General features: G+C 41.0%; 1 protein-coding gene across 2 annotated transcripts in view; it reads right to left on the bottom strand.

Moving 5' to 3' along the window:
* The window catches only part of PPIL4 (peptidylprolyl isomerase like 4), a 42,142-nt gene extending 31,875 nt beyond the window's left edge, over positions 1 to 10,267 (bottom strand). The window contains exons 1-2 of one of the 2 annotated variants that reach the window (XM_027603168.2): positions 10,122 to 10,246; positions 9,035 to 9,166 (exon numbers count right to left, since the gene is read on the bottom strand). Coding sequence is in view for 1 of the 2 variants with exons in the window: in XM_027603166.2 (XP_027458967.1) it covers positions 10,122 to 10,191 (70 nt within the window). In the remaining variant the exon portion in view is untranslated. Of the gene's footprint in view, positions 1 to 9,034; positions 9,167 to 10,121 lie in introns of both variants that reach the window. The other variant, XM_027603166.2, reaches the window with a different exon arrangement.
* Between the last annotated feature and the right edge of the window lie 5,915 nt (positions 10,268 to 16,182).

Genomic DNA, 16,182 nt, shown 5'->3' with positions numbered 1-16,182 from the left:
TTTGTTCTCTCATTCATCTATTCTCCTCTGGACAAAATGACAAGACGAAAGAAATCACCTCAGCAAAAAGAACAAGAGGTAGTACCGTCAGCCAGGGACCTACTCAATACGGACATTAGTACGATGCCGGACCTAGAGTTCAGAATCATGACTTTAAAGATACTAGCTGGACTTGAAAAAAGCGTGGAAGTTATTAGAGAAACCCTTTCTGGAGAAATAAAAGAACTAAAATCTAACCAAATCGAAATCAAAAAGGCTATTGATGAGGTGCAATCAAAAATGGGGGCACTAAATGCTAGGATAAATGAGGCAGAAGAGAGAATCAGCGATATAGAAGACCAAATGATGGAAAATAAAGAGGCTGAGAAAAAGAGAGAGAAACAACTACAGGATCACGAGGGCAGAATTCGAGAGATAAGTGATACGATAAGACGAAACAACATTAGAATAATTGGGATCCCAGAAGAAGAAGAGAGAGAGAGGGGGGCAGAAGGTATATTGGAGCAAATTATAGCAGAGAACTTCCCTAATGTGAGGAAGGAAACAGGCATTAAAATCGAGGAGGCACAGAGAACCCCTCTCAAAATCAATAATAATAGGTCAACACCCCGACATCTAATAGTAAAACTTACGAGTCTCAGAGACAAAGAGAAAATCCTGAAAGCAGCTCGGGAGAAGAGATATGTAACCTACAATGGTAGAAACATTAGATTGGCAACAGACCTATCCACAGAGACCTGGCAGGCCAGAAAGGACTGGCAAGATATCTTCAGAGCACTAAACGAGAAAAATATGCAGCCAAGAATACTATATCCAGCTAGGCTATCATTGAAAATAGAAGGAGAGATAAAAAGCTTCCAGAACAAACAAAAACTAAAGGAATTTGCAAACACGAAACCAGCCCTCCAAGAAATATTGAGAGGGGTCCTCTAAGCAAAGAGAGAACCTAAAAGCAGCAAAGAGCAGAAACGAACACAGACAACAGACAGTTAACAGTCACCTTACAGGTAATACAATGGCACTAAATTCATACCTTTCAATAGTTACCCTGAATGTAAATGGGCTAAATGCCCCAATCAAAAGACACAGGCTATCAGATTGGATTAAAAAACAAGACCCATCAATATGCTGTCTACAAGAGACTCATTTTAGACCCAAAGACACCCCCAGATTGAAAGTGAGGGGGTGGAAAACGATTTACCATGCTAAAGGACACCAAAAGAAAGCTGGGTGGCAATCCTTATATCAGACAAATCAGATTTTAAAACAAAGACTGTAATAAGAGATGAGGAAGGACACTATATCCTACTTAAAGGGTCTATCCAACAAGAAGATCTAACAATTGTAAATATCTATGCCCCAAACATGGGAGCAGCCAATTATATAAGGCAATTAATAACAAAAGCAAAGAAACGCATTGACAACAATACAATAATAGTGGGGGACTTTAACACCCCCCTGACTGAAATGGACAGATCATCTAAGCAAAAGATCAACAAGGAAATAAAGACTTTAAATGACACACTGCACCAAATGGACTTCACAGACATATTCAGAACATTCCATCCCAAAGCAACGGAATACACATTCTTCTCTAGTGCCCATGGAACATTCTCCAGAATTGATCACATCCTAGGTCACAAATCAGGTCTCAACCGGTACCAAAAGATTGGGATCATTCCCTGCATATTTTCAGACCACAATGCTTTGAAACTAGAACTCAACCACAAGAGGAAAGTCGGAAAGAACTCAAATACATGGAGGCTAAAGAGCATCCTACTAAAGAATGAATGGGTCAACCAAGAAATTAAAGAAGAATTAAAAATATTCATGGAAACCAATGAAAATGAAAACACAACTGTTCAAAATCTTTGGGATACAGCAAAGGCGGTCCTGAGAGGAAAGTATATAGCAATACAAGCCTTTCTCAAGAAACAAGAAAGGTCTCAAATACACAACCTAACCCTACACCTAAAGGAGCTGGAGAAAGAACAGCAAATAAAGCCTAAACCCAGCAGGAGAAGAGAAATCATAAAGATCAGAGCAGAAATCAATGAACTAGAAACCAAAAGAACAGTAGAACAGATCAACGAAACTAGGAGCTGGTTCTTTGAAAGAATTAACAAGATTGATAAACCCCTGGCCAGATTGATCAAAAAGAAAAGAGAAATGACCCAAATCAACAAAATCATGAATGAAAGAGGAGAGATCACAATCAACACCAAAGAAATACAAACAATTATAAGAACATATTATGAGCAACTCTATGCCAGCAAATTAGATAACCTGGAAGAAATGGGTGCATTCCTAGAGATGTATCAACTACCAAAATTGAACCAGGAAGAAAGAGAAAACCTGAACAGACCTATAACCACTAAGGAAATTGAAACAGTCATCAAAAATCTCCCAAGAAACAAAAGCCCAGGGCCAGATGACTTCCCAGGGGAATTCTATCAGACATTTCAAGAAGAATTAATACCTATTCTCCTGAAACTGTTCCAAAAAATAGAAATGGAAGGGAAACTTCCAAACTCATTTTATGAGGCCAGCATTACCTTGATCCCAAAACCAGACAAAGACCCCATCAAAAAAGAGAATTACAGACCAATATCCTTGATGAACATGGATGCAAAAATTCTCACCAAAATACTAGCCAATAGGATCCAACAGTACATTAAAAGGATTATTCACCATGACCAAGTGGGGTTTATTCCTGGGCTGCAAGGCTGGTTCAACATCCACAAATCAATCAACGTGATACAATACATTAACAAAAGAAAGAGCAAGAATCATATGATCCTCTCAATAGATGCAGAAAAAGCATTTGACAAAGTACAACATCCTTTCTTGATCAAAACTCTTCAGAGTATAGGGATAGAGGGTACATACCTCAATATCATAAAAGCCATCTATGAAAAACCTACAGCGAATATCATTCTCAATGGGGAAAGGCTGAGAGCTTTTCCCCTAAGGTCAGGAACGCGGCAGGGATGTCCACTCTCACCACTGCTATTCCACATAGTATTACAAGTCCTAGCCACAGCAATCAGACAACAAAAAGAAATCAAAGGCATCCAAATCGGCAAAGAGGAAGTCAAACTCTCACTCTTTGCAGATGATATGATACTGTATGTGGAAAACCCAAAAGACTCCACCCCAAAACTGCTGGAACTCATACAGGAATTCAGTAAAGTAGCAGGATATAAAATCAATGCACAGAAATCAGTGGCATTCCTATACACCAACAACAATACAGAAGAGAGACAAATCAAGGAGTCGATCCCATTTACAATTGCACCCAAAACCATTAGATACCTAGGAATAAATCTAACCAAAGAGGCAAAGGATCTGTACTCAGAAAACTATAAAATACTCATGAAGGAAATTGAAGAAGACACAAAGAAATGGAAAAACGTTCCATGCTCATGGATTGGGAGAATCAACATTGTGAAGATGTCAATGCTACCTAGAGCAATCTACACATTCAATGCCATCCCCATCAAAATACCATCCACTTTTTTCAAAGAAATGGAACAAATAATCCTAAAATTTGTATGGAACCAGAAGAGACCCAGAATAGCCAGAGGAATACTGAAAAAGAAAAGCAAAGCTGGCGGCATCACAATTCCGGACTTCCAGCTCTATTACAAAGCTGTCATCATCAAGACAGTATGGTACTGGCACAAAAACAGACACATAGATCAATGGAACAGAATCGAGAGCCCAGAAATGGACCCTCAACTCTATGGTCAACTTATTTTTGACAAAGCAGGAAAGAATGTCCAATGGCAAAAAGACAGTCTCTTCAACAAATGGTGTTGGGAAAATTGGACAGCCACATGCAGAAGAATGAAACTGGACCATTTCCTAACACCACACACAAAAATAGACTCCAAATGGTTGAAAGACCTAAACGTGAGACAGGAGTCCATCCAAATCCTAAAGGAGAACACAGGTAGCAACCTTTTCGACCTTAGCCGCAGCAACTTCTTCCTAGAAACATCGCCAAAGGCACGGGAAGCCAGGGCAAAAATGAACTATTGGGATTTCATCAAGATAAAAAGCTTTTGCACAGCAAAAGAAACAGTCCACAAAACCAAAAGACAACCGACAGAATGGGAGAAAATATTTGCAAATGACATATCAGATAAAGGGCTAGTATCCAAAATCTATAAAGAACTTATCAAACTCAACACCCAAAGAACAAATAATCCAATCAAGAAATGGGCAGAAGACATGAACAGACATTTCTCCAAAGAAGACATCCAAATGGCCAACAGGCACATGAAAAAGTGCTCAACATCGCTCGGCATCAGGGAAATCCAAATCAAAACCTCAATGAGATACCACCTCACACCCGTCAGAATGGCTAAAATTAACAAGTCAGGGAACGACAGATGTTGGCGGGGATGTGGAGAAAGGGGAACCCTCCTACACTGTTGGTGGGAATGCAAGCTGGTGCAACCACTCTGGAAAACAGTATGGAGGTTCCTCAAACAGTTGAAATTAGAGCTACCGTTCGATCCAGCAATTGCACTACTGGGTATTTACCACAAAGATACAAATGTAGGGACCCGAAGGGGTACGTGTACCCCAATGTTTATAGCAGCAATGTCCACAATAGCCAAACTGTGGAAAGAGCCAAGATGCCCATCGATAGATGAATGGATAAAGAAGATGTGGTATATATACACAATGGAATATTATGCAGCCATCAAAAGGAATGAGATCTTGCCATTTGCAACGACGTGGATGGAACTGGAGGGTGTTATGCTGAGTGAAATAAGTCAATCAGAGAAAGACATGTATCACATGACCTCACTGATATGAGGAATTCTTAATCTCAGGAAACAAACTGAGTGTTACTGGAGTGGTTGGGGTGGGAGGGATGGGGTGGCTGGGTGATAGACATTGGGGAGGCTATGTGCTACGGTGAGCGCTGTGAATTGTGCAAGACTGTTGAATCACAGATCTGTACTTCTGAAACAAATAACGCAACATATTTTAAGAAAAAAGAAAAAAAAGAAGATAACAGGAGAGGAAGAAAAGGGGAGTATGTCAGAGGGGGAGACGAACCATGAGAGATGATGGACTCTGAGAAACAAACTGAGGGTTCTAGAGGGGAGGGGGGTGGGTGGATGGGTTAGCCTGGTGATGGGTATTGAGGAGGGCACGTTCTGCATGGAGCACTGGGTGTTATGAACAAACAATGAATCATGGAACACTGCACCGAGAACTAATGATGTAATATATGGTGATTAACATAACAATAAAAATTAAAAAAAAAAAAAAAAGACCTGCATTGGGCTCCCTGCTCTGCCGGAAGCCTGCTTCTCCCTCTCCCACTCCCCCTGCTTGTGTTCCTCTCTCGCTGTGTCTCTGTCAAATAAATAAATAAAATCTTTAAAAAAAAAATACAAGAACTAGACAGGCAAAGAGTAGAGAGTAAGCATTTCAAACTGGGAAGACAGTATGAATAAGTCTGGATGTGCAAGTATAAATGTTTTTTGAAGGGTCCAAAAGACCAGTCTAAGCTCTGTAACACTCTGGTAATACAAAGTAATAGAGGGTAAATAGACCAGAGGGGTAAGATGCGGCCAAGGTATTGAAAGGTCTTGAATATCAGGATTTTGATTGTTTTCCTAGAAAAATACATTTCTGGGATTACTGTTAAATATAAAAGAGTAGTCCTTTAACTAGAAAACAAAAATAATGGATCTAGGTAGTGATCTTTAGATGAAAAGCTAATGGGGACACTATAACAGATACACCAGGTAGACACGCCTGAACCCACCGACCAATTTTAACTTCGCAGGAAGAACCAACCAGACATCAAGTACTTCCTGAATGTGATGCAGCTGAAGTGCAGACCACCTTATATGAAAATATTCTTGCCAAAAACATTAAACCTGTACCTTATCAAGGCTCTAGATCTAAGTGACAATTTATGAGAAACAGAAGAGATAAAAGTATATTTAAAGATACAACAAGGATAAAATCAGTCAAATCCAAAATGAGGGAAATTCTATAAAACAAATGACTCAGATTCCTTCTCAAAAATTTGTTAAGGTAGAGGCGCCTGGGTGGCTCAGTCAGTTAAGCCTCAGACTCTTTATTTCAAGTCAGGTCATGATCTCAGGGTCCTGGGGTCAAGCTCTGAGATGGCTCCATGCAGAGTCCGCTTGTCCCTCTCTCTCCCTCTGCTCCTCCCCCGCTCATATTCTCTCCTTTCTCTCAAATAAATAAATAAGTAAACTCTCAAAAAAAAAAAGTTAAGGGAAAAATGGGGGGTTGGGGTGGGGAAGAACCTGTAGATTAAAAGATATCAACCAATATAATGTATGGACCTTGGCAGTTTCTTACAAAACTGAACACATTCTTACCATACAATCTAGCAATCACACCTCTTGTATTTACTCAAAGGAGATGAAAATGTATGTTCACACAAAAACCTGCACACACATGTTTATAGCAGGTTTGTTCACAATTGCCAAAATATGGAAACAACCAAGATGTCCTTCAGCAGGTGACTGAATAAATAATATGCGGTACATCCAGACAATGGAATATTATTATTTGCTACTAAAAAGAAATGAGCTATCAAACCATGAAAAGACATGGAGGAACCTTAAATGCATATTACAAATTGAAAGAAACCAATCTGTAAAGCTTACATACTGTATGACTCCATCCATATAACATTCTGGAAAAAACAAATCTATGGATACAGTAAAAGATCACTGGTTGCCAGGAATTGAGGAGAGGGGTGCAAATAAATAGAGCACAGAAGATTTTTAGGGCATGATGCATGATTTTTCTGTACGATACTGTAATGGTGGATTTATGTATTATACATTTGTCCAAACCCACAGAATGTACAACACCAAGAGTGTACCTCAATGTAAACTATGGATTATGAGCTGTCGATGTAGGTTCATCAAATGTACCACTGTAATAACAAGTGTACAGTGTTACACAGTACAAATGGTACAGATATACAACAAACGTAGACTCTGGTGGGGAATACTGAAAATGGGAGAGGCTGCACATTCGTGGCGATAGGGGTCTACGGGAAATCTCTCTCTATATCTCCCCCTCAGTTTTGCTATGAACCTTAAATTGCTCTAAAAAACTAAAGTCTTTAAAAATAGGCAGGGGGGGGTTGTGAACATAGCATAATGTATAGAGAAGGTGAATCACTGTCTTGCACCTGAAACTAAGGTGACATTATGTGTCACCTAAATTCAAATAAACAAAAATTTTTTTTAAAAAAGGCAAGGGGAGGGGCTCCTGGGTGGCTCAGTCATTAAGCTTCTGCCTTGGGCTCAGGTCATGATCCCAGGGCCCTGGGATGGAGCCCCCCCCATCACATCAGGCTCCCTGCTCAGCAGGAAGCCTGCTTTTCCCTCTCCCACTCCCCCTGCTTGTGTTCCCTCTTTTGCTGTGTCTCTGTCAAATAAATAAATAAATAAAATTTTAAATAAATAAATAAGGCAAGGGGGAGAAGCTATATTTAAGAGCTATATCAGCCAATATAATGAACCTTGTTTGCATCCTTAAATTACCAAATATTTTTAAAACACTTATGAGACAAAAGGAAAATATGAATGATACCAAAAAATTATTGCCAATTTTCTCAGATGTGATAATGATTTGTGGTTATTTTTTAATCACTTTTTAGAAATACAAATTGAAGTAACTGCAGATTAAATAAGTCCCATGTAATGAATTTATTACAAAAAATCCAGTATAAATGAAATGATATTGGTTATGTGTTGACAACCGTTCGTTAACTGGTCATTGGCACATGAAGGCTCATTTTCATGACTCTCCTTCTGCATATAAGTTTTCTATAATAAAAAGTAAAAAAAGGAAAGAAATAGAAGGAAGGGAGAGGGGGAGGGAAAGAGGAAGAAAACTAAGTCTGGATATATTTACTATAAAGCGATAAGTAGTTATACATGTAAGTAAATATCTGATCACAGGCTTACAAATACATACAAATGGGGTGGGTTTATGTTTTTAGTCTTCCAAACTATCTTTGCAGAATCGCTATTTGTCTATTCTGTCTGTGTTAACTAGGTAGGATAACCCTACCTCCCCTTTAGTTCTTCACAACCCTGGGGAAAGGGGCCCATTCATTTGCGAGGTGCTGTCCCACATGAAGAGAGTGTCAAACAAATTCAAAGGAAAGCAAAACCAAGAGATGAAAAATACAATTCCCTATAACATCCTTTGAATTTCTGGATCCCACCATCCTTAAAGCCAAGCTTACCTCAGTAACAGGAGGCAATCAATTATTTTCTTTTATTTTTAAAGATTTTATTTACTTATTTATTTGAGAGAGAGAATGAGAGAGAGAGAGAGAGAGAGAGAGAGCACATGAGAGGGGGAAGGGTCAGAGGGAGAAGCAGACTCCCTGCTGAGCAGGGAGCCTGATGCGGGACTCAATCCTGAGACTCCAGGATCAAGACCTGAGCCGAAAACAGTCGCTTAACCAACTGAGCCACCCAGGCACCCTCAATTATGTTCTTTAAGCCAGTTTGAGTTTCTATCATCTGCACTGAGAATCCTAACTAATAAACACGTACATATACATTATACGTAATGTATATATATATATATATATATATACATCAGTCACTGTAATGAGCCTTTAGTGTGTGCAAAGTGGCAGGCATTGCACCAGGTGCTTAGGACAGACAAGGAAGGCAACTAAGCCTTTGCAAACAATTCCAGGACAACAGGTGAACGATGTAACAAAATGTGTCACATGCTGTTTAAAAAGATCTCAGAGCAGAAGAAACAGATCTAATTCCTCTTAGGGACAAGGGAGAGCTTCACAGAAGAAATCATGCTTGATCCAAGGTTTGAATGATAAGCAGGAAGTTTACCAAAAGGACAAGAGTAGAGAGAAACACTGGAGTAGAGGCAACAGTATGCGAAAGGTATGGATGTATGATTAAGCATGCAGTGTTGGGGGGGGGGCCAACTCAGTGTGAGACAGAGTGTAATATGGCAGAAAGACACTTACTGTATGTACTGTTTCATCCTCTTTGATAGACTCTGCATTCCAAGGGGACAGGATCCTGACTGTAACTAATCTCTGTAGCCTCTAGTTTCTCCCAATTCTGATACAGTCTCCACACTGTTGCCTGTTATCTTCCTAAAACAAAATTGCCATGCCTCAATCCTGCTTTTAAAACCTTCAAAGACCCTAGCCATCAGTAGAGCACACAAGACTATTCACATCTGATCTAACCAATATAACCTATAGGACCAGACTCGTAGTCTGCCATTCCACGACACGTATCATTCCTTCAAGCCATGCCAAACTACTTGCTGTTTCCAGAAAATTCCAAGCAAAAAACAAACAAACAAAAAACACCCTCATTCCCACTCATCTTTGAAAGAGCTAGTTCAAGTGGTCTACTTTCTTGGCTTGCTTCGCTTCTCCCCGCCCCCAACCGGGAAGAATTACTCCCTCCACTGGTTTCCATAGCAACTTACACATTCTTCAACTACACCACTTACAATGGGTTGTAAGACCTACAACACTTAAAGGGGCTCCCACGTCTATTTCTCCCAGTGGAAAATTAGACCCTCAAGGACAAGACGCCTATCCCAGAGCCTGGCAGTCTTACACAGCAGGCGATAAGTGAGTGTTTGCTAGGGCTCCGTGCACATCTCTGGACAGCCCTTCCTCCACCCAGGCGGGACGCTCACACTCACTGCTCCAAACACATCCTTCCCGCTTCCATTAGGACTTACTGATTACACACCAAGGAATACAAATTGTGTTCCTCTCACGAGTAAAGCGCAGTAAAGCCACAAAAGCTATGGGTATGGTATATGCAGCCTGCACCACACACACACACACACACACACACACACACACACACACAGGCACCAACCCGCCACCCGATTGGCCAGCCCCAGATACAGGAGAGAGGCTGCTCCTCACAAAAACTTTTCGAATCACGGCCCGCTAATAAAACAGCCCAGTCGTGGGCACCACCAGCCCAGAAGCTCGAACCCAGTCAAGGGGACCGGGCAGCGAAGGGACAGTGGGGAAAGGAGATCGTGGTCCTGGCGAGACGTGAGCGGGGCCTGGTTCTCACCGCGCGGCCGCTCCTCAGTGTACAGATCGATGACGACGTCGCCCAAAGTGGTCTCCAGCAGAACCGCCATGGCGCCCGCTCCTCCTCCGCAACAAGCCGCGGGTGTGACAGGCGCAGTCCGTCGTAATCTACGCCACGCGTCACTCTCGGCGCGACGCCTTTTTACGTCATCCCTTCGGCGACGCCCCTCCCATCGCGGCCACCACCACCCCGCCCCCCGCCCCCCCCCCACCCCCCCCCACCCCCCCGCCGCCTCCGACGCGGCCTTTTTTGAAAATCCTGGTTCTTCTTGGGCGACTGGCGCGGGAGCCCGTCGCTCAAAAGGACTTTTGTAAAGGGTTTTGTGTCCCTTTTGTGTCCTTCTCAAGAACAGGGCGGACCTTCGAGCAGCCCTTTCTTATCTGCTCCTCGGAGAGCGTCGAGAGCGACCACGGCGCCAGCTTCTCCCACGTTCTTGGGACGACTACTCTGGATTTCCTAATCAGTGTTTTTCGTCATCCTGAGTCAAAACCTTTAGGCCTCAAATGTACAGTTACCCAGAAAGGTGATTAACAAGGAGTTCTTCCCTGGCTAATCGTGCCTAGGACAGAAGCTCTGCTAACAGTGACAGGTCCTCAGTGCAACAAGCTAAAAGACAGTAGGCTTCAGCCCCAAATCTTTACTGGTTTATCAAAAATATTCCAATTTGAAGACTTATAAAACGATTTTTGGCCTCTGTTGAGGGTTTTCATGCAGTTTATCCCCCTAAATCTGACCAAACAGATCAGTCACTCTTACACCATTTTGTACAATTATAGCTTCCAATTACTTCACATCTCACCAAAAGCCAACGTTTTTATAATGGTCTGCAAGGCCTTACATGATATTCTCTCTGCTGCCATATCTACCTGTTTTCTCTCTTACTTTGAAGCCACACTAGACTTTTGCTATTCTTTGAACACTGTTGGCCGCACTTCTGCCTCTGGGCCTTTGGGCTGGCTGCCCACTCCGGTTACAACCCTCTTCCTCCAGATATTTTCATGGCTCTCCTTTAGGCCTCTTGCTCACTTGTCACCTCTCAGTGAAGCTTTCCCTGACTACCATAATTAAAATTAAACCCACATACATACACTTTCGTTTTTCTCCATAAAGCTTTTTCCCCGTGGCTCTCTTTATTATCTAACACGCTATTTATGAATTTGTTTATGATAAATATAAATTATTTTTATATTACTAAAATATAAGCTCTAGAAGGCTATAGCCAATCTTGCCAGTTTTGTTTATTGCTGTATCCCTAGTGCCTATAACAGCCTGCCACATAATGCGTGAATATATATTAGTTGAGTGAATTAATGGATATTGGCAATTAATTAAAGAAATACAAAGTAACAATGGGATTGTTGATGGGAATATAAAGCGGTACAGCTATTTTGGACACTGTATAAAACTCATCTAATCTTTTCCCAATATAGTGCTCACTTAGGCAGCACATATACTAATCTTTTCCCAATATAATTTTAATAGTAAGACTAGAAATTACAGAATAATATTTGGTAAAATTCTATGTATGCAAAAGTAGTGATTGGAAGGGGCACCTGCACCCCAATGTTTATAGCAGCTATGTCCACAATAGCCAAACTATGGAAAGAGCCCAGATGAATGGATAAAGAAGATGTGGTGTGTGTGTGTGTGTTTGTGTGTATACACATTTATAATGGAATATTACTCAGCCCTCACGGAAAAATGATCTTGTTGTTTGCAACAACGTGGATGCAACTAGAGGGTATTATGCTAAGCAAAATAGGTCAATCAGAGAAAAACAATTATCATATGATCTCACTGATAATGTGGAATTTAAGAAACAAAACAGAGGACCATAGCAGAAGGGAGGGAAAATAAAACAAGATGAAATCAGAGACAGAGACAAACCATGAGAGACTCTTAATCATAGAAAGCAAACTGAGAGTTGCTGGAAGGGAGGGTGGGAGGATGGGGTAACTGGATGATGGACATTAAGGAGGGCATGTGATGTAATAAGCACTGGATATTATATAAGACTGATGAATCACTGAACTCTACCTCTGAAACTAGTAATACACTAAAGTTACTTGAATTTATTTATTTTTTTAAGATTTTATTTATTTATTTGACAAAGAGCAAGTGAGGAAGCTCAAGCTGGGGAAGATGCAAAGGGAGAGGGAGAAGCAGGCTCCCCTCTGAGCAGGGAGCCTAATGATACAAGGCTTGATCCCAGGACCCTGGGATCATGACGTGAGCCCAAGGCAGAAGCTTAACTGACTGAACCACCCAGGCGCCCCAGTTAATTGAATTTAAATAGAAAAAAAATTTTCTGTGTATGCTTAAAAGAAATAGATCAAGAAAAAGAGAGGATTTGGAAAAGTTAAATAATTTTTAAGACAAATTTGGACTATTCAAACAGAATTAGAAATTGACATAATAAATATGAGGAATGATTTAACATATAAATTGATACACTAATCACCATAAATGATATGGCCAGACTCTTTTGCAGACTCGAGGCCCAGGTGTGATATCTTAAGCCCAAGATAGAATACCTTATTTATTCTTCAGTGTGTAATTTGCTATATCTTTAAATTATGCTATACTAAATATATATACACACTGATATATCACTAAATATCAAATATTCTACCTTCATGGGAAAAATATTATTTCATGATGTTATATAGTTTATGCTTGTCAGCATCGTATTACACTTTGAATTCTAATGGTATAAATACTTAAGTGGTTTATATAGTAGATATATAGGTGAAAAGAAATGAGATACAACCTTCACAATTCTACCAAATGTAACTACTGAAGTAGATTTAGTCTAGAGAAAAGATTAGTAAATTTGTATTGCCTTCCGAATATCAACATCACCAACCATTATGACCAATTTCTCTGTTGACATCATTTCATATACTAATCTGAACAATCACATTCAAATGTCTGTAGCCTTACTAAGATTGCCAAAAGTAAAATCCTCATTTTAAATGACTAAATGTATGAACAACAAAAACACATATTTATGATCAAATATGGTGCAGAAGCATTTATGTGCTTGACAAGCCCAGCATGATTTTCTTTATCTGTTCCTTTTCCTGCTTTTTCTCCTCACACCCAGAGGAATCTCAATTTGGTGAACTGAGATTCATCGTAGTCACTGTTGTCATAACATTTATAGTAAGATATCTGGGACAGTGACAGTCCAGGGGCTAGAAAACATTTCTGGCTGGCTAGAAAGCAGGACATTTTGCCCTCTTTAGAAGCAATCTTTACCAGCTTCTTCATCTGCCTTGTCAAGAACTTCAACCACCTTGGGCGCCTAGGTGGCTCAGTTGGTTGAGCGACTGCCTTCGGCTCAGGTCATGATCCTGGAGTCCCGGGATCGGGTCCCACATCGGGCTCCCCGCTCAGTGGTGAGTCTGCTTCTCCAACTCTGACCCTCTTCCCTCTCATGCTCTCTGTCTCTCATTCTCTCTTTCTCAAATAAATAAATAAAATCTTAAAAAAAAAAAAGAACTTCAACCGCCTTTTCTTTGTTGTGATTATTTTAGCATTGACATTTTCAGTAGATATTAGTATGGTGTTTTAAAATGTAGGTTTTATTATTATTCATGTATGGTGAAGCCAACAGGTCAGAAGATGATTGCCACTGAAAAGATAGTTTGTTACTCACAGTTCCCAAAGGGGTGGGGTGGGGGGGCACAACATGCCATGCAGGGCCAAATAGAAAAGTATCAGGGTTGGTCAGGAGGTGGAAGGAGCCAAGAGGAAACTATAGGCAGGAGTCCTTATTGTGGTTTCCATGCGAGCAAGGTGAGACAAAGTAGGATAAACAGGCTTAGAATTGGCTAGTTTGAATAATACCAGTGGGCTCTGGGGTATATTATAGGCTGTCTCTAGTTGTCTGGTACCTGGTCCTGGGATGATTAGGAAGGAGGAATATTGCCTCCTGGACCATAAAAGCCTGGTGGAGGAAGGAATTCAGAATATGGGCTCTGGATTGGTTGTTTTGCATATAAAAGACATGCTGTGAATCAATAGAAAATATATATTGATCCCTGCCCCCAGCTCCTAGCATGGAGCTCCTGAAACCCTGTAATTTCCTAAGAGATAAGAACACTAGGAGGATCTCTTGTTCTAAGATTGGTCTCTCTCTCTCTTTTTTTAATTTTTATTTTATTTATTTATTTTTTAAAGATTTTATTTATTTGACAGAGAGAGACACAACTAGAGAGGGAACATAAGCAGGGGGAGTGGGAGAGGGAGAAGCAGGCTTCCCGCCGAGCAGAGAGCCCAACGGGCTCCATCCCAGGACCCTGGGATGATGACCTGAGCCAAAGGCAGACACTTAACTGACTGAGCCACCCAGGCGCCCCCTCTTTTTGTTTTTTTTTTTAAAGTAAGTTCTAGGCCCAATATGGGGCTTGAACTCACAACCCCAAGATTGAGAGTCACATGCTCTACCAACTGAACCAGTCAGGCACCCATAATATTGCTCTTTGACTCTGTCTCTGACACAGAGCTTCTGAAACCCTTGTGATTTCCTGGGTGATAAGCATGTCTTTTGCTCTACTGTGGTAACTCTGGGTGGGCTTCTGGCTGGCTCCTGGATGAGGGCTGGTCACGGGAAAGACCAAGATGTGACTAGAAGCTTAGAATTTTCAGCCCTGCCCCTCATACTCTTGAAATGGGACAAGGGCTGAAAATGGAGTTAATGATTGATGATGCCTCCTTTAAAATCCCATAAATACAGCGTTCAGAGAGCTTTAAGGTTGGTGAACAGGGGGAGGTGCTAGGAATATGGTGTGCCTGGGGAGGGCATGGAAGCTCTGCCCCTTCCCACTTACCTTACCCTATGCATCTCTTTCCATCTGGCTGTTCTTTTATTATATCCTTTAACAAACTGGCCAATATAAGTAAGTGTTTCCTTGAGTTCTATGAGTCGCTATAGCAAATTAATCCAATCCAAGGAGGGGAGTCATTGGAACCTCTGCTCTGTAGCTGATTGGTCAAAAGCACAGGTAATAACCTGGGCTTGCAATTGGCATCTGAAGTGTGTGTGGGTGAGAGTAGGCGGGGGCTGTCTCCGGGGACTGAGCCCTTATCCTGTGGGATCTGATGCAATCTCTAGGTAGATAATATCAGACCCGAATTAAATTGTAGGACACTTAGTTGGTGTGGCAGAGAATTGCCTGTTGGTGTGTTCCAAAACTTCCAACAAACTCCAACTCTAGCAAGCTTCTTTACTGGTTTTTGTCCACAGCCTTTCTGGAGCTCAGAGCTAGCTATGGAGACAAAACAAGTGGAAGGATAATGGATAGTCAGACTATAGGGAGGGATCTGTTGGGAAACAGGCTACTTCATGGGTGCCTGGGTGGCTCAGATGGTTAAGTGTCTGCCTTTGGCTCAGGTCATGATCCCAGGGTCCTGGGATCAAGTCCTGCATCGGGCTCCCTGCTCCTCGGGTGCCTGCTTCTCCCTCTGCTTCTCTCTCTCTCTCTCCCTCCTTCCCTCTGTCTCTCATGAATAAAAAAAAAAAATCTTAAAAAAAAAACAGGCTACTTCACTTTGTCTACTTTTTCATATAAATGTACTTTAAAATCTTATACATATATTACTAATTCAAATTATGCAGATCCACATGTCATGTCTTCTGATCTCCAGATTCGTTTTTAATCCCAGAAGTCTGAAATAGAGTGAAAAACCAGGTGGTTGTAGTTGGAACCCAAGAGTGGGTGGGACTTCACTGCAGAAACCACTTGCAAGTTAATAATGTTGTTGCATATCTCACAGTAGGCAAGGAGTTAGTTGAATGATTTTGTAGTATACCCTACAAATATTTTGTAATTATCCTAGCTAGAAAAGTATCCACGGGGAGAGGGGTTGATAAAGAAGGGCTAAGAGAGAGACCTGTGTTCTTTCCATGTCCAAAGTTTTATTTTAAAAAAAGGTTAAATGTTTCTTATTCTGCCTTGAATGGCAATGTCTCCAAGTTCTCAATCAACATTCAATCCTATTAATCCGAAATGCCTGAATTTCTTGGCATTCTCTG

The sequence above is a fragment of the Zalophus californianus genome, chromosome 7 (assembly GCF_009762305.2).
Source record: "Zalophus californianus isolate mZalCal1 chromosome 7, mZalCal1.pri.v2, whole genome shotgun sequence".
In the NCBI taxonomy this organism is placed as follows: domain Eukaryota; kingdom Metazoa; phylum Chordata; class Mammalia; order Carnivora; family Otariidae; genus Zalophus; species Zalophus californianus.
This window is presented reverse-complemented; position numbering and strand designations above follow the sequence as displayed.